Source organism: Columba livia, chromosome 1 (genome assembly GCF_036013475.1).
Source record: "Columba livia isolate bColLiv1 breed racing homer chromosome 1, bColLiv1.pat.W.v2, whole genome shotgun sequence".
NCBI lineage: Eukaryota > Metazoa > Chordata > Aves > Columbiformes > Columbidae > Columba > Columba livia.
The window spans coordinates 166,450,333-166,471,492 of NC_088602.1; the positions used below are offsets into that span (position 1 = coordinate 166,450,333).

Consider the following 21,160-nt stretch of genomic DNA (forward strand, 5'->3'; position numbering starts at 1 on the left):
GAAGTCCTGCAATGGCAAGGGCTGCAGGTGAGGCTGCGAGCAGTGCCGCCGGGAGCACAGGCAGCATCCCCAGCACACTGGGTGCCGAGCAGCTCCTGGGTTTGGGCTCCTGCTCGCACAGGTGCCCATCAGCAGCACCAGAGTCCAGGTCAGCAGGGCTCACCTTCAAGATGACAGCCAGGACGTGCACCGGCTGGCTGGCCAGATGGACCTGAGCGCCAGTGTCCAGGGCCTCCCTGATGTCCCGGGAGGCGCGCTCGCTGGCCGCCAGCCGGAAGATCCCCTCCGTGGATGGGCCCTGCTCGTGCAGCAGAGCCAGCAGGTCCTGCAGGGGAGAGAGGAGGACATCGCTGGGCTGGAGACAGGCCCTGGGACAGCCCAAGCTTCCTCAGGGACAGGAGGGAGTGTGGATGGTCTGCAGCTCTCCCTGGGGCTGCACACAGGGGTGGCTGGAGTTGGGTGTCGTGGAGGAGTGCGTTTTATTCCCAAGGCTCATCTGGGATGCCTCCAATGGGGACACTGCCTCTGCAGAGGAGGCAGCAGCATGGGGATGCCCTGGCCGGGCTTGCTTACCTGGATGGGCTGGGGCAGCGCACCATCCTGGCTGCAGAGAGCTGCCAGGGGCCGGCCAAAGAGAACCCCGGTGTGGGCAGAGGGCGACGGCCCCTGTGCCTCTGCAGCTGCTGAGGTCCCTGGCCGCGCAAAGCGCCAGGGCAGCCACCTCCTCTGGCTGCGGGTCTCACCTTCTGCCAAGGAGAAGAGAACAAAGCAAGGTGGAGCAGAAGCAGCAGACCAACGCTCCTGGAACCTCTCACACTGTACCCCACCCGCCAGCGCATGGGACAACCGTCATTTGGGAAGAGGGGACCCTGGGGGCTCAGGTCTCTCCTGCTGCAGAATAATAGGGACAGACTTGCCCTGCAGGAAGGGCAGCAACAGCCCCAGGGCAGCAGGAGTGCCCGTCTGCAAGAGGAGGAGGGAAGGGCTGTTCTGCGCCCATCTTCTCCCAACTCACCAGCCAACTGGCCACTTCTATCTCGGCCACCAGAGGAGACGACAGGTGGGGGCCGCTGCTCTGCATCAGCCTGCAAGAAATGTGCTGTGTTCACCCAAGAGCCCTGCAGCAGAAAGGGCCCCCAGCGAGCTGCATCGTGCCCTGGCCACGTGTGAGTGATGGGCATGGCTGAGATTTCTCTCTGTGCGATCCTCACCGTTGCCTGGCCCTCAAGCAGCTTCTCCAGGCTGGCGGCGTGCAGTGTCATGGCCTGGGCAAGCAAAAAGAGAAGAAGGTAAGAAGTGATGCAGCTGGTGCTGGGCTAGAACAGGCTCTGGGGACCGAGCAGAAACAGGAGGGACGCTCACAGCATTGCGGCTCCTCAGCTCCTTTAGCAGCGCCTTGAAGGAGGGCAGCCGGGTGACCTGGGCTCCCTCCACTCCTTCCGGTGGTCTGTGCATGGGGAAGGAGCAAAGAAAGAGCTGTGTGAGACACAAGCCACATTTTCCCTCCCCTGCTAGCCCAGGGAGCCCTTCCAAGCTGCCCAAAGTACCCGAGTACCACTCAGAAGCCGAGCGGAGAGCAGCAGCAAAGGTCCAGGTGGGGTTGGGCAGGTGTTGTGTGCACACAGCTGGGTGAAGGTGCTCCACCAGCTTTGCCCACTCAAGAGCTGCCCACCGCCCAGGGTTCAGCTCTTCTCAGCTGTAGAGCCCTGTTTCCACACTGTAGGGCTATGATACCTAGAGCATCCCCCTATGATGTGAGCACAGCTCCCCCAGGCTTCACTGCCAGGCAGGGCTTACCCAAGGAGAGCGCTGAGCCAGAGCTCCTTCACTGCCCGGCAGCTGCAGAAAGAGGAGACACAGCCTGAGTGCTGCTGCTCCCCAGCCTGGGGGCACAGGCAGGCGCTGGCACAGCCCTGCCCCGTGGGGATGGTCCCAGAGACAGGACGAAGCCGTGGGAGGTGGCACCCAGACTCACCGGAAAGTGATGACACACGAGCCGCAGGGCCAGACGAGGAGGAGTGAGGTGGTGTGCTTGCCTTCCTCCTCTTCAGAGGCATCGCCAGCTGCCCCCTTGGCGCTGCCCAGCACCTGCAGCTGGCCCAGGGCCAGGCAGAGCTTTGGGCGCGGGGCGCTGCCACGTCTGCAGAGAGGGAGCGGCAGGGAGTGAGCTGGAGGAGCCTGAGCCCGCCGGCTCCCCACCTGAGTCCCCCTGCCACAGTCACGGCCATGGCTGTATCCAGCACCAGGGTGCCGCTGGCCTGGGGCTGCTCCTGGGATGACGCTGCCCTGGTGCCAGGGCCAGTGCTTGGGAGGAAAGGCAGCTGTGCTCTGCAAATCTTACTGGTGCTTGGCGATGACCAACGTGTCCCTGAAGAGGAGGAGGTCCCTCCTCCTCGTCACACGGCCCTGGGTCACCCGCACACGCTGCCGGAGCAGTGGTTCCCATGATGCCGGGATGGGCATGCACTGCTGCACGGGCTCAGGCTCGTCCCTGCAGAGCAAACGGTGTCGGGCGTGAGAAATTTGGCTGCAGCTGTTCTGGGATGTCTTTGAGCCTTGCATGGGGACGCCTACCAATGTCTCCACCTACTAATAAAAAGGAGACACAGACTTTCTTGGGTGTTGTAGGTTTTTGGAGAATACGTATTCCTGACTACAGCTAGATTGTGAGCCCTCTCTATCCAGTGACTTGTAAAAAGAAACAATTTGACTGGGGCCCGGAACAACAACAAGCCTTTGAACAAATTAAGCATGAGATAACTCACGCGGTGGCCCTTGGACCAGTTCGGACTGGACTAGATGTTAAAAATGTGTTCTACACCGCAGCCGGAGATAACGGACTTACCTGGAGCCTCTGGCAGAAAGCACCAGGAGGAACCCGAGGTCAACCCTTAGGTTTTTGGAGACGAGGATACAAAGGATGTGAGGCCAACTATACTCCATCTGAAAAAGAGATACTAGCAGCATATGAAGGAGTTCGAGCTGCTTCAGAAGTGATTGGCACTGAAGCACAGCTCCTCCTAGCACCTCGACTGCCGGTGCCGAGCTGGATATTCAAAGGGACAGTTCCCTCTCCATGTCATGCCACCGAGGTTACGTGGAGTAAATGGATTGCAACGAGCTCGAATTGGAAATCCCAATGACCCAGGGATCTTAGAAGTGATTACAGACTGGCCAGAAAGTAAAGACTTTGGGATGTCTCCAGATGAGGAGGAAGTAAAATGTGCTGAAGCAGCACCACCGTATAATACTCTTTCAGAGACTGATAAGCAGTACGCACTGTTCACAGATGGATCCTGTCGTCTTGTAGGAAAACATCGAAGGTGGAAAGCTGCTCTGTGGAGTCCCACCTGACAAGTTACAGAAGCCACTGAAGGACAAGGTGAATCTAGTCGATTTGCAGAAGTGAAAGCCATCCAGCTGGCTTTGGACATTGCCGAACAAGAGAAGTGGCCAATACTTTATCCCCACACTGACTCATGGATGGTAGCAAATGCCTTGTGGGGATGGCTACAGCAATGGAAGAGAAGCAACCGCAGTGCAGAGGTAAACCCATTTGGGCTGCCACACTGTGGCAAGACATTGCTGCTTGTCTAGAGAGCCTGCCTGTGAAAGTTCGTCATGTAGATGATCACGTGCCTGGAAGTCGAGCCACCGAGGAACATCTAAACCACCAACAAGAGGATCAAGCTGCTAAAATTCAAGTAGCTGAGGTGGACTTGGACTGGCAACATAAAGGTGAAGTTTTCCTAGCTTGGTGGGCGCATGATGCTTCAGGGCATCAAGGTAGAGATGCAACATATAAATGGGGTCGTGATTGAGGGGTGCACTTAACTAGGGATACTATTTCACAGGTTATTCATGAACGTGAAACTTACGCCGAAATCAAACAAGCAAAGCGGTTAAAACCTGTATGGTATGGGGGGCGATGGTTAAAGTATAAATATGGAGAAGCTTGGCAGATTGATTATATTACACTTCCACAAACACGTCAAGGTAGCGTTATGTACTTACAATGGTGGAAGCAACCACTGGATGGTTGGAAACATATGCCGTATCTCACGCTGCAGCCCGAAATACTGTCTTGGGGCTTGAAAAGCAAGACCTTTGGTGACAATGTTGAATCAGACAATGTTGCTCATTTCAGAAACAGTCTTATAGACAATTGGGCCAAAGAACATGGTATTGAGTGGATATATCATATTCCATATCATGCACCAGCCTCTGGGAAAATTGAAAGGTACAATGGTTTGTTAAAAACTACACTAAAGGCACTTGGTGGTGGAACCTTTAAAAACTGGGATTCACATTTAGCAAAAGCCACTTCGTTGGTCAACACCAGGGGATCAACCAATCGAGCCGGGCCTGCCCAATCAGGAATTCTTCGTACTGTGGAAGGAGACAAAGTCCCTGTAGTACACATGAAAAACATGTTAGGAAAGGCAGTCTGGGTTACTCCTGCCTCAGGCAAAGGAAAGCCCATTTGTGGGATTGTTTTTGCCCAGGCACCTGGCAGCACCTCTTGGGTGATGCTTAAGGATGGAGAAGTTCAGTGTGCACCTCAAGGGGATTTGATTTTAGGTGAAAATATTAAGCACTGAACTGCATGATGTGAATTGCCATACTAACAGTGTTTAATAAGTGTCTTTCAGATCAAGACAGTGATGATGAAAGCAGAGCTAGCTTCTTTGAGTGGCGCCTGACAACTTCTTCAAAGTTGATGTCTTTAACCCACAAACAGTGGTCATGAGATGCACTTGCACCATTTTTCCTGCCCTGGGAGGCTGTTGTGACAAAATGAACTTGATGAACTTTTCAAAGGATGGTCCACTGATTAAGATTAATTACTCCTGTGTAAATATGTACATATGTATATATATATAGTAGTAGTGATTAATTAGATTGTGTTGGTAGATTGTATAGATAAGGTTTAAGTGTTCAATGAATGGCATATTATACGGGATGGAATGTCCTGGTTTTGTTAAAAAACAAGTTTCTCTTTTAGTGAATTTGCCTGTCAGCTAAAGCCTTCATATTAGCTGCATTTTCCTGGAGAACCAGACACATGTTTTGGTAAACATAGCAATGGAATGCAAACTTATTGATAAGCACGGATGGACATCTCGCGAGAGGGGCAACGAGAAACCGGTGACCAAGAAACTGACCAACGGTGCATAACATTCCATTCACGCGAATATTTCATATAAAAGCGGGAGATGACGAGGATCTCGCCCCTTTTCCCTTCTGCTTATGGCCGACATTAGGAGAGGATCTCGCTAGTCGTCCCTGTGACCTGAGGCCTAGTGGGAGACTGAATCCAGCTCCGGTTGGTTGCAGAGTCCAATCCAGGACTTTGGGTGCCAGCTCTGCAGTTGCTGAGACTTTCAAGATAGGTTTTGTATACTTTGTATTCTTTTCTCTATTCTTATTAGTAGCGTTCCTAAAACATTTTTAATTTTTCCAACTCTCTTCTCTCTGTCCTTCTTTCACTCCCGATTGCCTGTCCTTAGTGGGAAGTGAGGAGATGGAGGGGCAAAAGGGGGAAGTGGGGGGGAGAGGAGGTTAACAATACATCTGCCAGGGTTTTATTGTCACCCCGCAATGTAAACTCACAACAAACCCCCACTTTGAAACCTGCAAGTGCAGAAGAACCATCGTGCTCCAGGTCTGGCTGGGCAGCAGCAGAAGCAGCCAGCTCCGGAGGTTCACCTGGCCCAGTCCTCATCACTTCAAGTGCAAGCAGACAGACAGCTAGGCATTACAACTTTGAGAAGCCACCCTTCACAAAGACACCAAAACACACTTGGCAAACACGTGCCTCAAACCAGCACCGTCTACTGAAACAGAGAAAGAAACTTCACAGCAGAGTCGGTTGTACTGTTAAGTGATATTCTTTATTTTATTCCTGGTGGGGAACACTGCAGATCATCCTCCATCAGTGCTCCAAAGACTGGATGCTCTTGTGTTGCTCGTATTCACACAATTATTACATATGCATTACAATTTCTGAAAATTTTGACATACAGTACAGTATACCAGGAAGTAATTGATGATGTTAGTTATAATTGTTTAGTTTCCTACTTACAATAAAACTATTAATTATTAGTTAGAAGTAAACTAAGCACTCTGCTTCTAAACGATGTATTAATTAATCTTCTGTCTCCCTCTTGTCATGCAGAAGGATCCAGAACTGGAAAAATATCCCCTCCTTTTGCAGGTGGTCAGGAAGCAATTATCTCATGTCAATTGGCTAACGACAGCTACATCAGTAACGATGGGTACGGAACTTAATCACAGCATCCATTAATTTAGCAGCTTCTCAGTACGTTCCCAGTAGCCCCGAGGGGGTGTCACTGACAGACGGATCCTTCAACAGCCTGCACACGGCCGCGAACTGGGCTCCTGAACCGCAGCTGTGCAAACGGCACATTCGCAAACGCATTTCCCGGCCGCCCGGCCCCGCGGGAGCCCCAGCGCCGGAGCCGCAGCCCGCTCGCCCCGGGCCGGCGTCACCCCGCCCGCTGTGACGGCCCCGGCCCTCCCGCTGTGACGCCCCGAGCTGCCGCTTTTAAGCCGCCCCCTGCAGCCGCCGGCTCTCAGTGCTGTCGCCGCCGCAGCGGGACCGGCAGTGCGTGTGTGGCTCGGAGCGTCGGGAGCTGCGACCCAGCTCGGGACTCGCCTCTTCTCGGCTCTTCTCGCCTTCGCAACGCCCTCTAACGTTGCTCTCCCGGGACTCGGTTCTGGGCTTCTCTTGCCCTCTCCGCGCCCACTCCCCTTGGTCTCCGGGGCTCGTCAGAGTCCGCCGGGCGACTCCTGCGGCTGCTCATCCCGGAGCGGGCCGTGCCCTCGTCTCCCCCGCACCAGGCAGAGCTCCATGGCACTGCTCAGGAGGGTGCGGGAGCGGCCGCCGTCTGACGGCGCTTCCGCGCCCAGCACCGCCGGGGCCTCGGAGCTCCGGGAGAAGCGCCGGGGCGGGCTGCACGGCGCGGCCGCCCGTGGCGACCTGGCCTGGCTGCAGCAGCGCTGGTGGCGGAAGAGATTCTACATCAACTCGCGGGATGCCAACAAGCAGTAAGAGGCGGGCAGTGCCCATAGCGAAGACACACGTGCTCTGGCTGGAAGAGCCGGCGAAGCCCCACACGATCGCAAGCACCCTAGGGACAGGCCGGCTCCACAGCGCTGCCCTTAGCGGAGGCCCGCCCCAGCTGGGACAGGAGCCAGCGGATGCGCTCTGGCACCAGAAACCTTGCTTTCGGCTGCTTTTTTGGCAGCTGAGCCTTGTGCCCCTAGGTGGTTGGCACCACAGCCTGAAACGATGTCTTCAGCCGTCTTGTCTGTGCTAACTGGATGTATTTAATTTCTAGGACGCCTCTGCATCTTGCTTGTGCAAACGGCCATGCAGATGTCGTTCGCTTTCTGGCAGGAAAGCGGTGCCAGCTCAACCCTCATGGCATGTTTGAGAAAACACCACTGATGCTGGTACGTGGAATATGTTACGCTGTCGTACGTGGGGCTTGTCGATTGTGCACCGAGCCATGCCTGGCTTGCGTGATTCTTTACGTAGGCCTGCATAGAAGCAGGTATGTTGCAGTCAGTGGGGAAGGGGCATATGTTGCCTAATGTTTGAAGGCGCTCGTACTTTCCCGTGTTGGGAAGATGCAGGAGCTCTGACAGAGAGAAAGGTACGTGTTGGAAGTTACTCCTCCTTTGTGGCTTGTTTCCAGGCAGTAGAGCACGAGCACAAAGACTGCGTGACTGCTCTGCTGGAGCACGGTGCCGACCCTGACCACAGAGGTGTTGGCGGCAACACTGCCCTTCACATGGCTGCCATCATGCCCAGCAAAGCGATGGTGGAGCTCTTACTCGAGCATAATGCCCAGATTGAGGCTAAGAATGTGGTAAGCTTGGGCTTCGGGGAAGGCTTCTCTTCCCCAGCCTTTCCTGTGTTCTTCTAAGGGAGACGATTTCTCCTTTCAGTTGGGATACACTCCTCTTGCCGTTGCCATCCTCCAACGCCACGAAGAGATGGTTGAGTTCCTCATTCAAAAAGGAGCTGATGTGCACACTCGAGATCTGCATGACAGGTGAATTCTCGTCAAAAGTGTGCGTGGGACTCCTGAGCATTGTTCAGGCTGGCTTGATGGGAGCCATAGGAATGAGCTTTGAAAAAGCACCAGGAGCTGCCCAGAAGGAGCTCCTTCTGTGCCACTTGTGAGAGTAGACCCGCGCTCGGCTGCTCTCTTACCTCAGGGGATGATCTCTGCACTGAGGACTGCAAGCAAGCGTTGGCTGTAGTGCCAGCACACACACACACGTGTGCGTGAGCGTGCACACACGTGCACACAGAAACACAGACACACACACACACACCTCCCCGAGTCTGCTCCGGGGAGACGCTTGGCCTGGAGACCTCCAGAGGTCCCACCACCCTCAACTGTCTGACGCATCCACGTGTTCTGCTGTAATTTTGCTCTGCCTGTAGGAGGGGAAATGATTTGTTTGAGGAGCGAAGAAGGACTCAAGTAATGGCAAGGCAATGTCTGCAGAAGCTGATGTATTTCCTGTCGTTTCTTGGATGCTTTAGGACCATTCTTGTGATTGCCGCTTATGCTGGGAATGTGAATGTACTACGGCTTCTTCTTCAGCATGGTGTTGATCTTTTTCATCGAAACAAGCATGGCTTTGACGATTTGGGTAATCGCCGTCAGTTTAAGCCTGAGTAAGTGTTTTACATCCTGGTTAGAGCAGCTGCATTGTCAGCATGTCTGTGTTGATGTGCAGCCCTTTTTGCTTGAATGGGATGTTGAGACCTTTGTTGAAGCTGGGCTCAGTGACATCTTGTGATGCGTCTCTTCCCGTGTCAAGGGTGGATTTGCAAGCTGAGGAAAACTTCCCTCCACAGCTCTGTCTGAGAATTCACCTGCGTGCTGCCAAGCTCCACCCAACTGACTAGCAGCTACCTGCCTTTTGTTTCAGAGGGGATCCAACCGATATCCCTGATGCATTAAAATCTTCAGCGGTTTTCCTCCTCTTGTGGGTAGCTTTGCTCCCCTGACCGTTCCTTCCCTAAGGTGGCTACGTGTCCTTAACAGCTAGGCTGAATGAAATAGCCCTCTCCTAGTGACGGTAGCCTACTGGTGGGTGAATGAACAGCATTATGCCCACAAGTATGCCTTGACGAGCCATAAACAACTGCCCATGACCTCTTTTTGCTGAATCTGGGCTTTGTGTCTTCTCCCCCTGCCCATTCTGTCATCCCATACGGATGGGGAGCAGGAGAGAAGGGTGCTGGGGTAAACTGTGGAGTAAAAACCTCTTTAGGAACAAAGCATGTTTGAGGATTGCTCTAGCAAAACAAGAGGCTGGTTCCTTCCCTGCGTGCTTCTAGCACGGGATCGGTCTTGTGCTAATGCACCATTTTGCACAGCAGCCTTGGTCTGGAGGATGTCCTTACTATTTTCTTGAGTTTGGGGGTTTTTTGTCTTTAGTTCTGCTTGTGAAGCAACCCTGAAAGTGGTGTCTCTTCAGAGCCCAGACTGACCCTCTGCCAGAGCTGTTAGCAAATGACATGTGTGCAATGTAGTGGGGATAAGATCACCGAGTTAATTTCCTTCCTTTTTCTATGTAGAGTTATAAAGACACTGGAGGAATATGAAAACTGTAAAAGAACAGGAGAACGCTCTGTAGGAGGCACAGGAGGTCCAGCAGTACCTGAGATCTCTTGCTCTGGGACGACTGCTGCCCCTCTCATGGGAGCACCTGTGCAGACTGGAGCAGGTAGGATCCCTCAGCATGGAAGAGGTGATGAGGACAAATCGCTGAGGCCTTAAGGACAATGAGAACCCTTTGTTAAATGCAGGGCCTGGGGGACGGGAAAAGACACAGTTAAACAAGCACTCATGACTGCATTGTGCCTCTGCTCTCCTTTGAAGGTGTCTTGCCAGAAGCTGGAGCACAGCAAGAGGAGGAATGTGACTCCGTGTCTGATTTAGACCTAACTTCTCTGAAGGTGGGGCCCAACTGGGCTTGCTTACTTTTGAGCTCTTTTCCTTCTGCTTCCGACACAGGCTTGGAATGCCAGCATCTCTTCGGTCAAAACAGACCCTTAAGATCATCGAGTCCAGCTGCACAGCTGGCACTGCCAAGTCCAGAACTGAACCATGTCCCTTAGCAATACATCTACACATCCCCTGAATACCTCCAGGAATGGAGACGGGTCCAGAAGGAGTTTGTGCCAGTTCTAACGCATGTCTTAATTCACACAGACTGATTCTGAAGGTCCAGAGGAAGTGTCAGCTGTCATGCTGCCTCATGGTGCAAACCAACAAGGAGCGTGTGCGCAGCCTGTTGCAGAGGAGCATCACATTGGTAATTCCCTAAGCTTCTCTGGAGTGAAGCGTGTCTGGAAAAGCAGAGTGAAACAAGCACTCACAGCAGTGTGGCGCTTCTTATCTCTTTGTAGGTGTGTTGCCAGCAGCAGGTGCAGCACAAGAAGAAGAAGATTTTGACTTCTCTTCTTTGGATGAGGTGCTTTGTCTTCCTGAGCTAACAGAATTGTTGCACTTGTTAAGCCCAGCTGCTGAAAGGCAGTGTGATGCTGCAGTGTTGCTGTGGATTCCTCTCCTCACTGTCTGTCTGTCTCTGTTCTTGCTCGCTCAGGTTTTTGCACTGGAGAGAGAAGAGCTTCCACTCAAGAAGGAGGCTTCAACACAAACCGATGGTCAAGGCGACACTGAGGTGACTCTTGGGGCCTGATGCACATATCTATAAATCAAGCGTGTCAGGTTAAGGAGACCTGTTCTTGCTACTGAGTTCCTTTTGGAGTGCTGCTAAGAGGCACTTTTTGAATCAGGACCTGAAGCCTCTTTTGGATCACTTTTTGTTCCCATTGTGAAGCAGAGGTGCAGCATGAAGAGGGAAAACGTATGGTTAGAAAAAAGTTGGTGGCACAGACTCTCAGCCTCTGTTTGGAGGAGGAAAATACAGAAGCGTTTTCTGTGTATTAGGAGAGAGAAAGCATCCTGATGAGCTGTCAGTCGTTTGGATGTGCTCAGCTGAGAAAGGTGCCGGCAGATGCCTGCTGGTGGTGGCCAAAATCTCTCATCTTTGAATTCACTGAGTCATAGAAGCTTAGAATGGTTTGGGTTGGACAGGTCATCTAAAGATCATTTAGCCCAAAGCCCTGCTGTGGGCAGGGTCATCTTCCACTAGGTCAGCTTGCTCAAAACCCTGCCCAGCCTGACTTTGAACAATTCCAGGGATGGGGCACCCACAACTTCTCTGGGCAGCCTGCTCCAGTGTCCCACCACCCTTGTTCCAACCCTCTGATCATTTCTGTGGCCCTCCTCTGGACCCACTCGAACAGGCCCGTGTCTTCCTTGTGCTGGGGACCCAAGAGCTGGAGGCAGTAGTCCAGGTGGGGCTCACAAGAGCAGAGCAGAGCAGAAGGGGAGAATCACCTCCCTCCACCTGCTGGCCATGCTGAAGATCAGTCTAATGATATGATCCTATGACTAAAAGCATGTGTCCTGTTGTCATCTTCCTACTGACTGCTCCCTGCTCATGGAACACCATTTCTGTAGGGATTCATCAGGTGGCTGCGGCAGGAGCTTGTCAGCGCTCTCAGAAACTGCTCCAGAGCAGAAGTTTCACTTGAAGTCGAGAAGCGCTGCAGCAGGGACCTGCAGCAACAGAAACTGCAGCTGCAGAAGGAACTGAACCATTCTAAAGCTCAGGTAGGGAGAAAGCCTGTCTCTTGCCTCTTGGCAGGGACCCAGGCCTCTTCTGCTGCAAACAAGAGTGAGGAACGGAGCCTTGGTTGAGGGACCACTCCTTTTTATCAAGCCTAAGCTGACTACTGCGGATTCTTGCTTTGGTTTGACAGCTGCAGGAACTGCAAGAACGGCTGATCCGAAGCGAGTGTTATGCCGAGGCCCTGGAGAGTGCCATAAAGAATAAGGAGAGGGAGCTAACAGCTGCCAGGAACCTGCAGAGCCTTCTGGTCACCTCTTCTGGAACTGCAGCTATCCCAGAGCTGGAAGAACGCGTGCAACAGTAAGGAAGTCACACAGCAGGGCAAGGCTTTGCTTTCTGCGATTGTGGGAAAACAACTGGACTGCCTTTGTGCATGCCAGCAAGATAATACCACGTGTTTTTCAAAGATGCTTTTGTTTCAGATGAGGTTCTATCACACTCTTCCTTTGGGATTTGTGCTCTTGTGGACTTCTGTGATAAGAGCTGTCCTTCTTTTTTAGGCTCCAAGATGGAATGGGCAAGCTGGAAGCCGCAGGCCGGCAACAAGCCAACACCATGGAAGCCCTTCTGAAAGAGCTGCGAGCCTCTGCCTCAGTAAGCTAGTCAAAACCTTCCCTTTTCACGAGCTCCCAGAGACGAGTTCCATGTTCAGGTGGGGAAATTTGAAGAAGAGGTTTTCCCAGAGAGCCTGGGAGAGATAATTTCCTCTGTTCTGCTGACTACTGGCTGCCCTCCAAGTCCTGCTGCCCCATCCCACAGCTTTCTGGCCTTGAGAGTTGTCCCATGAGACTATAGCCAGTCCTACATCAGTCCCACCTAATGCCGTCTTTGTGAAGGACTTGGCAGTCAGGGACTGGCTTTAGTATTTTCTGCTTTAGAACACTTGTGAGGCTGAGGCCTCAGGCAGCACTTCAGACAGTCGTGCTGTAGAGGCATTTGGTACCTTCAGCTGCAGATGTTCCTTGGGCTCTGGTGGTGCCGAGCGCTTCATCCCAAAGGCCTGACTGGCGTCATCAGACTGTGACAGGAGTTCTTCAGTTGCCTCTGCTCTGGTGCCCTTCCTGTTTTAGGGACTATGGGTTCCTTGGCCACAAGATGTGGGCCCGTAATGCAATCAGAAGACCTCCAAAGATGAGAATCTGTCTGCACCTTCTGCATGGAGATCTGTTCCTGTGCTCTGCGGGTGATGTATCTTTGCTATTTTCACAGCGTGGGAGCGAAAGCAAGGAATTGAAGAAGCCGTCTGAGAAGAAACGCCAATTGGAAGCGATTCTGGAGGAAACACAGACAAGTAATGGCACCCTGGAGGAAGAACCTAGCGGGTATGGCTTTTTAGTGCTTTAAAAAACCAGCACGTTGAGTAAGAGTCAAGCACTGCTGAACTCTAATGTAATAGCACATACTAACCACTTGGGAGCAAATTCAAGCCTCACATTCCATCTTATAAGGTGCTTCTTTGCATAAGCCCATGGTTTTAGAAAGCTACACAAGGCCTCTCAAATGTAAGCTGCCTGCTGTTCTCCTGGGAGGGAAGGAAATCTTTTCTTCCTCTGTGCAAGTAGACTTTAGGCCCTCCAAGTGATGTGTGGTACTGGAGCACTGGTTGCTCTCAGCAATTCCTGGCCTGTCAAGTGCATTACAGACAGATGAAGGAAGCCATGGCTGTGCTGCTCACCTAAGAGGAGGTGAAAAATACCGACTTTTGCTTTGTTTCATGCTTTCCTTACTAATTTGCTGCGCAGCTTGGAGACGCTTCTGGAGGCATCTCAGACAAAGCTGATGGAATATACAGTGAGGAAGAGAGAGTCCCAGCCCAGTTTCCAGAGAGGCCTGAAGAACAGCTGTTCTGAGGTGGCCAAGCAAGTTGGTAAACAGAGAAGAAAGGTGAGCTCTGGTTTGTTTAGTGGACTGGAGGTGATTCTTTTTTCTGCTGGAACCTGTACGATTCTCGTCCTATACATTTTTGCATGTTGCTGTTTATCTGTTAGCTGTATTTTGCAATTGATTGAATTCTCTTGATGCTCCTGCTGCTGTTGTAGCAGTGGATGGTGATGACGTTGAGGAACACAGATGTAGTTACCCAGATGGCTAAAAACCATGAGCCAGGAGTCCCAGCAGGGCTGCGGAGCTCAATGGCCTCTCCAAGCAGGACGCAGTCCCGGGGCCCCAAGTGAGAAGAGCAGAGAGGGTCATCATCATCATCATACCACAAGATTTTAATACTTTTGAATGCTCTGTCAGCAGGTGACAAAAGGAGTCTCAATGGCCTCCCGCCTTCCGGATTTCCACAGAAGTGAGTGACATTAGAGCTCTCTCTTTGACTTGCTTTTGGTTTGCCACCTACAAGTTGGTGACATTTCCCAACAGCTGGAGGTGCAGTTGCAACAACACATGCAGCAGGCAAGATAAACCCAGGACCTGTGAGAAGTTTTTCTGCTTTGCGTGGGACTCAGGAACAACCAGTCTGGAACCTGGGCTTAGCCTCAAAAGTCATTCGGGACTCCCGTGGTAGGTCACAGCCAAGTAAAGCATTCTAAAAGAGAGATGGGAGAAAGAGCTGGACAAGAAATAAGGCAAAAACCACAAGAGGTTGATCCCTATCTCCACGGAACGCAATTTTCCACTTGTGGCTGTAGCCCACAGGCTGTAGCTTTGTTGTTGACACATCTGAGTGTCTGGTTTTCTGGATCTGGATCTGCACATTAGTGCTGTACTTCCAGAATCCAATTTCCAGTGCCACCTTTGGCCCAGCCTGCTGTATAAACTAACAGCCCACACTAACCCTTCCCCAGCCACTGCTGAGCCTCCAGCGCCATCAGCCCTGACAAGATGCCAGAGCAGAGGAAGTGCCGGTGCCCGAAACCAGGGTGGTCGCAAGAGAGAGGAATGAAGCCTGCAAACCTTCACATTCCATCTTGTGCAGCCATTGCCCTGCGTCTGGTGCCAGCTGTACTGTTGCAGCGTGCTATTTAATAAACTGTGTCGTCTAGTCCGTGTCTTCGTTTTGCTGTCCAATTGGAGTGCTTGGGACCTCGCGGGTTTGGATGAGGACAGTCCTATCTTTGAAGGCTCACTCAGGCTCTCAACCCATGCAGGCACTTAGCACGTCTCTCTCTGTCCTTGCTCTGATGGAATATCAGTCGTGCAGACGCCTCCAAGACGGAACACACATCTGTGTCCTTTTCCTCCCGGGAGCCCTGAGACATGGTTGTACTCAGGTCGGGGACTTGCGCTGACCTACTGCTAATAATCAGTTACCAGACTCTTCCTGCCACCCTAGAGCAATCCTCCTGGTGGTCTGGGCAGAAGGTGGTGGTTGAGCTTCTGGTAGCCATGGAAGCTTTGCAGTTCCCAGAGCGATCTGATGGATTTGTTGCCCGCCGAGGGGAAAGGTGCGAAGAAGTGAGCACAAGCTGGGACGGGGGAATGGCACCTCAGCCAAAGGAAAACACTTTTCTATTGTGAGGGTGGCGAGAGAGCGGTGTCAGGGAAATGAAATGGATTCAAGTGATTCAGAAACATAAGGAAATTCACCCTTTTGACAGGGTGCAGAGATGGAGTTTCCATAGAACTCCATCTTTGTCTTTTTTGCCTAAGTCCAGCTTTTTCACACCAACTTTGTTCTTCACATAACATCTGGGTGAAAGGTGGTGGTTCATAGAATCGTGGAATCACAGAATGTCTTCAGTGTGAAGAGACCCACAAAGATCATCATGTCCAGCTCCTGTCCCTGCACAGGACAGCCCCACCGTTCACACCATGTGTCTGAGGGCATTGTCCAGTCTCTTCTGGAACACTGTCAGGCTTGGGGCCATGACACATCCGTGGGGAGCCTTTTCCAGTGCTCCACCTCCCTCTGGGTGAAGAATCTTTTCCTAATGTCCAGTCTACACCTACCCTGGCACATCTTTCTGGCGTTGCCTCAGGTTCTGTCACTGGTCACTAAGGAGAAGAGTTTGGTGCCTACACTTCGTCCTTCCCTCTGGAGGAAGCTGTAGACCACAATGAGGTCTCCTCTCAGTCTCCTCTTCTTGAAGCTCAACAAACCAAGTGACTTTAGCTGCTCCTCATATGTCTTCCTCTCCAAACCCTTCACCAACTTGGTAGCCCTCTTCTGGATACTCTCGAGTAGCTTTGGATCCTTTCCATCCTGCGGCGCCCAGAACTGCACCCAGTGCTCCAGGTGAGGCCGCACCAGTACAGGGTAGAGTAGGAAAATCACCTCCCCCTCACCTCAGGTTGGCAATGCTGTGCTTGATGCACCGCAGGACACGGTTGCCCTCTTGGCTGCCAGGGCACACTGTTGGCTCATGTTCAACCTGCCCTCAACCAGAACCAGATACCTGTCTGCAGAGCTGCTCTCCAGCATCGCGTCCTCCGATCTGTATGTACAGCCAGGGTTGCCGTGTCCCAGGTGCAAAATCTGACACTTGCCCTTGTTGAACTTCATGAGGTTGGTGATTGCTCAGTTTTCCAGTTTGTTCAGATCCCTCTGCAGATCCTCTCTGCCCTTGAGAGCGTGAACAGCTCTCCCCAATTATGTGTCATCGACAAACTTGCTAAGCAATCCCTCGAGTCCTGTGTCCAAGTCATTTATGAAGACATTGAAGAGTGTTGGCCCTAAGACAGGTCTCTGTGGCACCCTGCTTGTGACTGGTCACCAGCCCAACATTACCCCATTTCCCAGAACCCTTTGATCCCAGCCCGTCAGCCAGTTGCTCACCCACTGCATTGTTTGTTTATCCACCTGTATGCTGGACATTTTGTCCAGGAGCATACTGTGAGAGACAGACCTAACAGATTTCTCTTCTGAATTTTACTAAAATACCTCTTGAATGGGCAAGTATGGTTTTGATTATGTCCTTTATTTTAGGTTTTGTTAGATACACAAAATATCCTATATTTTCAAATGAGTTGAAAATTATGTCTCAGCATGGTGATTCTGACCTTTGATTCATTACTAAAAGTAACACTAAGAGTACTTTATCAATTAAACCTTTTGGCTTTGAAACTGAGCGTTCTAGTGGGTATTTATGCTACTGCTTCTTGCCTTACAAAAGCAGACAGTACAGTGTTTGCTTTCTGCTTCTGGGAACTGAGTTTGTTTCCAGGGAAGGACACCTAAAGGAAATTACATCTTTTCTCTTCGGATGTTGTTGTCTAGTGTTTAAAAGATAAACCAAACCAACCAAAATGGATGTCGTAGAGAAGAATGTTGATAGGGAAGAGGGAGAAATGGGCTGGAAAAAACTGTCTCATGGTAGCGGGAGCTTCTGGAGTATGGTAGTTACAGCTATCCACCAGAGGTGCTGCTGCACCCCCTCACACACAAGTATAGGTGGATAGAGGTTTTTTGTGTTGTAGGATCTAAAAATTCAAAGCAATAGACAACTACATTTTAATCAGCTCTGAAACCAGAAAACTAATGACCAGAGTAAATATCACATAAGCATGTCCCTCTCACACCCCCTGACCTCCAATCCCTCTGGCTTTTATTAAAATAAACTTTAGTTTAACTGAATTATTTTGAGCATTTATTCATTTTTACAGAAAGACACAGGTTCCAGCACTTTTCTGTAGGTGTGCAGTCTGACATTTCTGGTTAGTGTCCCCCAGATATAATGACATCTCTTCCATGCCTTACTTTCTGTCCTCATTTGGAATCATTACCTTGAGGGACTCACAAGGTCTTAGTAACACTCCAAATCAAGAGAGCCAGTATTAAAATGTAGTGACCCTCAACTTGTGCGCTTGGCTCAGCGACAGGAATAATAGTCGGTTATGTGGAAATCAATATTTCCAGTTTGCATCTCCTGCTAGCTCTGATGCGATTTCAGAAAGCCTGAAATGCTCAGGGGCCCAACAAATCCTTCTTTGACCGCATCCTCTTCTGACGCGGCCTTTGCTTGGAGACGAAGAGTAATCACAGCGATATCAGAGGCAAATTCGGTGGGATTTACAGTGAACACCCACACCTACAGCAGAAACTAAACTAACTAAATAACAAACTCTCTCGCCAAACTGGCTCAAAACGTTACTGGAAATAATTGAAAAGTGAAAACTGGAATGTGAAAAAAATGTCTTCAGTAGACAGCTACCTACAGTAGAAACTAACTAACTAACTAACTAACTAACTAACTTGTTAACTTACTATCTAATTAACTAACAAACGAATGAACTAACAAACTCTCTCGCCCTAGTGGCTAAAAACACTGTTCTAAACATCTGAAAATTGCCAACTGGCATGTGAAAACAAATGTGTTGAAAGCTGTCAAGTGCCCTTTCTGCAGCTCTTTTCACGGCTCGCACAGCCAACGCTTGTGAGACTTCTTCACGGGCTGGTCAAAGTTCTGCAGAAAGGACGAGGTGTGATCTTCTTTCTGGGAAGCCCCACTAGACCGTCCAGCTGAGCCAAAAGGGTGGCAGCATGAGGGTGATTTCTTCGGCCACCTCTACAGCCTGCCTTGAGAAAGATGGGGGGAAAAGACAGGCATTAGGCACCGGGTTGAGAGGTGAACAAGCAACTTGTGCTTTGGCGTGAAAGGCAATATCCATCCACAGATCTCCACTGCAGAATTCCTTAGAGCTGGTTATTGGGCTTTGGTGTTTTTCTCTTAATTATTTAGATTGCTGAAGCTTGGGAGGCTTAAGTGAACACACGAGCTTTTGACTCAACTGCTGGACAAATCTCTGCTTGAAGGGCCAGGCCTGGGTACAGCTGCAGTAAGAATGCAGGGTGGTAGAGAGGTTGTAGATGTCCCTTCCCTGGAAACATTTAAAGCCAGACTGGATGGAGCTCTGAGCAACCTGATCCAGTTGAGGATGTCCCTACTCATAGCAGGGGGTTGGACTGGATGACCTTGGAAGATCGCTTCCAACCCAAAGTATACTGCCCAGGGGCAGGTGACCGCTTCCTCTCTGGGACCATCTCTGGGCACCACAGAACTATTTCCTCTACTCAGAGCAGCGTGAAAATTCCCAAGAGGGAGAGCAGGCTCTGTTACACACCTGGGTTCCTTGGTCTTCTCACCCTGCTTGGGTGGTCTCACTTACCCATCGCTGAGCTCTCTGTTCACAGCTTTCGGCTTCGCTTGGGTGGCGGGCCACCGACCTCCTCTTCGCAGCTGTGCTTTCTCTTCCTGGGGGATGGTGTTTCCCCTTGCTGCGAAGAGCTTGGACACCTGTCCATTCAGGAAGATTGTTAGACAGGCACAGCCAAGATCACCATGAATCAATTCTACTCTTCATCAAAGCTAGCTCATGTCACCTGGTCTGCCCAGAGGTGCTCTCCTGGGGTTCACATTCTGGAGCAACTGGAGGCACCTGCAGTGGAAACATAGAAGATGACACCTGCCCACTCTCCATCTCAGCTCTAAAAGGCACATCCCTTGGATGGGTTTGCTCAGCCCAGCTGTGCCACTTCTGCTGGGATCACTGCACAAAGAGTCCCTACAGTGGCAATCCCACCTTCTGCGTAGGGAGGCATTCTCTCACGCTCTGTGTGGACCTCACATACCTCGGCAGTTTCTCCTTCTTCTTCTGGTGCCGGTGACTCCTCGGCCTGTTGGCTGGCAAGTTCAGCCTCGGCCGGTGCTCCTGGAATCTCAGCCTCCTCCTCCTCCTCCTGCTCCTCAAAGAGTTCCTCATGGTGTTGGATGAGGAACTCAACCAGCTCTGTCACCTGCACAGAGTAGACCATTGGTTGCCAACCCGCTGGCTGCAAATGGGTGCAACAGCCCTTCCCACTCCTGATCGTGCCTTCTGCACAGAAAGCTGCAGCTGTGGGGCTGCTCTTTGCAGCCAGGAAGCCCTGAAGAGCAAAGCTGGCATGGGCCGGGAAGGCTGCAGCGGGCTGGCAAACACAGCGTACCTTCCCTGTCACCTGCATCAGGACATCCAGGGCCAGCGTGTCCTCCTCGGGTGGGCTGAGGAGGTTGGGCCCCACGCAGATGGCCAGGTTCCTGGCAGTCATCTTGGTGACAGGGACATTGGTGCTGATCTTGTGGAGCAGGCTGAGCAAGGTTCGGAGGAGGAGGAGGTTGGCCTCAGGTAACTTGCCGGCCACCCTGCGGGAACAGGAACGCAACGTGAATGGATGAAGTAGGTGTTGTCCAGACAGGTGTCCCATGCTGGTGTCAGCCAAGCCCATCCCAAGGAAGGCTCCTTGGCCAAGGCGGCTCTACAGCAGAGGGACTGCCTTCTCTGAGATATGGGCACCTCTCTCCCTGACAGCCCTTCTACTGAGAGTCCCTTTGTGGAGCCACCCCCAATGCCTGCAGGCAGCGCTACAAGGAGAGAGAGAAATGCTTTTCTGTGCCACTTTCCCCCCAGAATGCTGAGCCCACAGCAGCAGCAAGAGGTGGGTGGCCAAAAGCACAGCTTGTTCAGGCAGGCTGTGGCTTTGCAGGCAGGTGTCGGGCTCTGGCAGTCCCTGTGGAGCCGCCAGGCTGCTGGCCACACTTACTCTTTGAGCCCCGCCAGCCTCTCCTGCCTGCTGGTCTTTTGCAGGGCATCCATCCACTGCTGGTAAAGCTCCGAGTGGAGGAGCTTGGAGGGGATCTTGCGGAGGAAGTCCTGCAATGGCAAGGGCTGCAGGTGAGGCTGCGAGCAGTGCCGCCGGGAGCACAGGCAGCATCCCCAGCACACTGGGTGCCGAGCAGCTCCTGGGTTTGGGCTCCTGCTCGCACAGGTGCCCATCAGCAGCGCCAGAGTCCAGGTCAGCAGGGCTCACCTTCAAGATGACAGCCAGGACGTGCACCGGCTGGCTGGCCAGGTGGACCTGAGCGCCGGTGTCCAGGGCCTCCCTGATGTCCCGGGAGGCGCGCTCGCTGGCCGCCAGCCGGAAGATCCCCTCCGTGGATGGGCCCTGCTCGTGCAGCAGAGCCAGCAGGTCCTGCATGGGAGGGAGGAGGACATTGCTGGGCTGGAGACAGGCCCTGGGACAGCCCAAGCTTCCTCAGGGACAGGGGAGAGTGTGGATGGTCTGCAGCTCTCCCTGGGGCTGCACACAGGGGTGGCTGGAGTTGGGTGTCGTGGAGGAGTGCGTTTTATTCCCAAGGCTCATCTGGGATGCCTCCAATGGGGACACTGCCTCTGCAGAGGAGGCAGCAGCATGGGGATGCCCTGGCCGGGCTTGCTTACCTGGATGGGCTGGGGCAGCGCACCATCCTGGCTGCAGAGAGCTGCCAGGGGCCGGCCAAAGAGAACCCCCGTGTGGGCAGAGGGCGACGGCCCCTGTGCCTCTGCAGCCGCTGAGGTCCCTGGCCGCGCAAAGCGCCAGGGCAGCCACCTCCTCTGGCTGCGGGTCTCACCTTCTGCCAAGGAGAAGAGAACAAAGCAAGGTGGAGCAGAAGCACCAGACCAACGCTCCTGGAACCTCTCACACTGTACCCCACCCGCCAGCGCA

General features: G+C 52.3%; 1 protein-coding gene and 1 long non-coding RNA gene across 2 annotated transcripts; one reads left to right on the top strand and one right to left on the bottom strand.

Annotated features, from left to right (window-relative positions):
- The first annotated feature begins 8,595 nt into the window (after window positions 1-8,595).
- Window positions 8,596-10,529, top strand: LOC135575829 (uncharacterized). Its single transcript, XR_010467184.1, has 4 exons — window positions 8,596-8,719; window positions 9,629-9,777; window positions 9,933-10,368; window positions 10,463-10,529. It is a non-coding gene; the product is annotated as an uncharacterized LOC135575829 (long non-coding RNA).
- A 7,618-nt stretch (window positions 10,530-18,147) lies between these two features.
- LOC135578521 (T-cell activation Rho GTPase-activating protein-like) lies at window positions 18,148-20,874 on the bottom strand. Its single transcript, XM_065052336.1, has 6 exons — window positions 20,486-20,874; window positions 20,219-20,328; window positions 19,625-19,820; window positions 19,208-19,435; window positions 18,808-18,935; window positions 18,148-18,217 (listed from the first exon to the last, which is right to left on the bottom strand). The coding sequence occupies exons 1-6, from the start codon at window positions 20,651-20,653 to the stop codon at window positions 18,148-18,150; spliced, it is 900 nt and encodes a 299-aa protein (XP_064908408.1). The 5' UTR covers window positions 20,654-20,874.
- Window positions 20,875-21,160: the final 286 nt, after the last annotated feature.

Bases quoted from the DNA above. Each gene is read 5' to 3' on its own strand.
- LOC135578521 (XM_065052336.1), bottom strand. From the start codon at position 20,653: ATGCAGGACCTGCTGGCTCTGCTGCACGAGCAGGGCCCATCCACGGAG. The intron at 19,821-20,218 runs GTAAGTGTGGCC...CTGTTCCCGCAG, and splicing joins AGGCTGGCGGGGCTCAAAGA to GGTGGCCGGCAAGTTACCTG. The intron at 18,218-18,807 runs GTAAGTGAGACC...ATCTTTCTCAAG, and splicing joins AACAGAGAGCTCAGCGATGG to GCAGGCTGTAGAGGTGGCCG.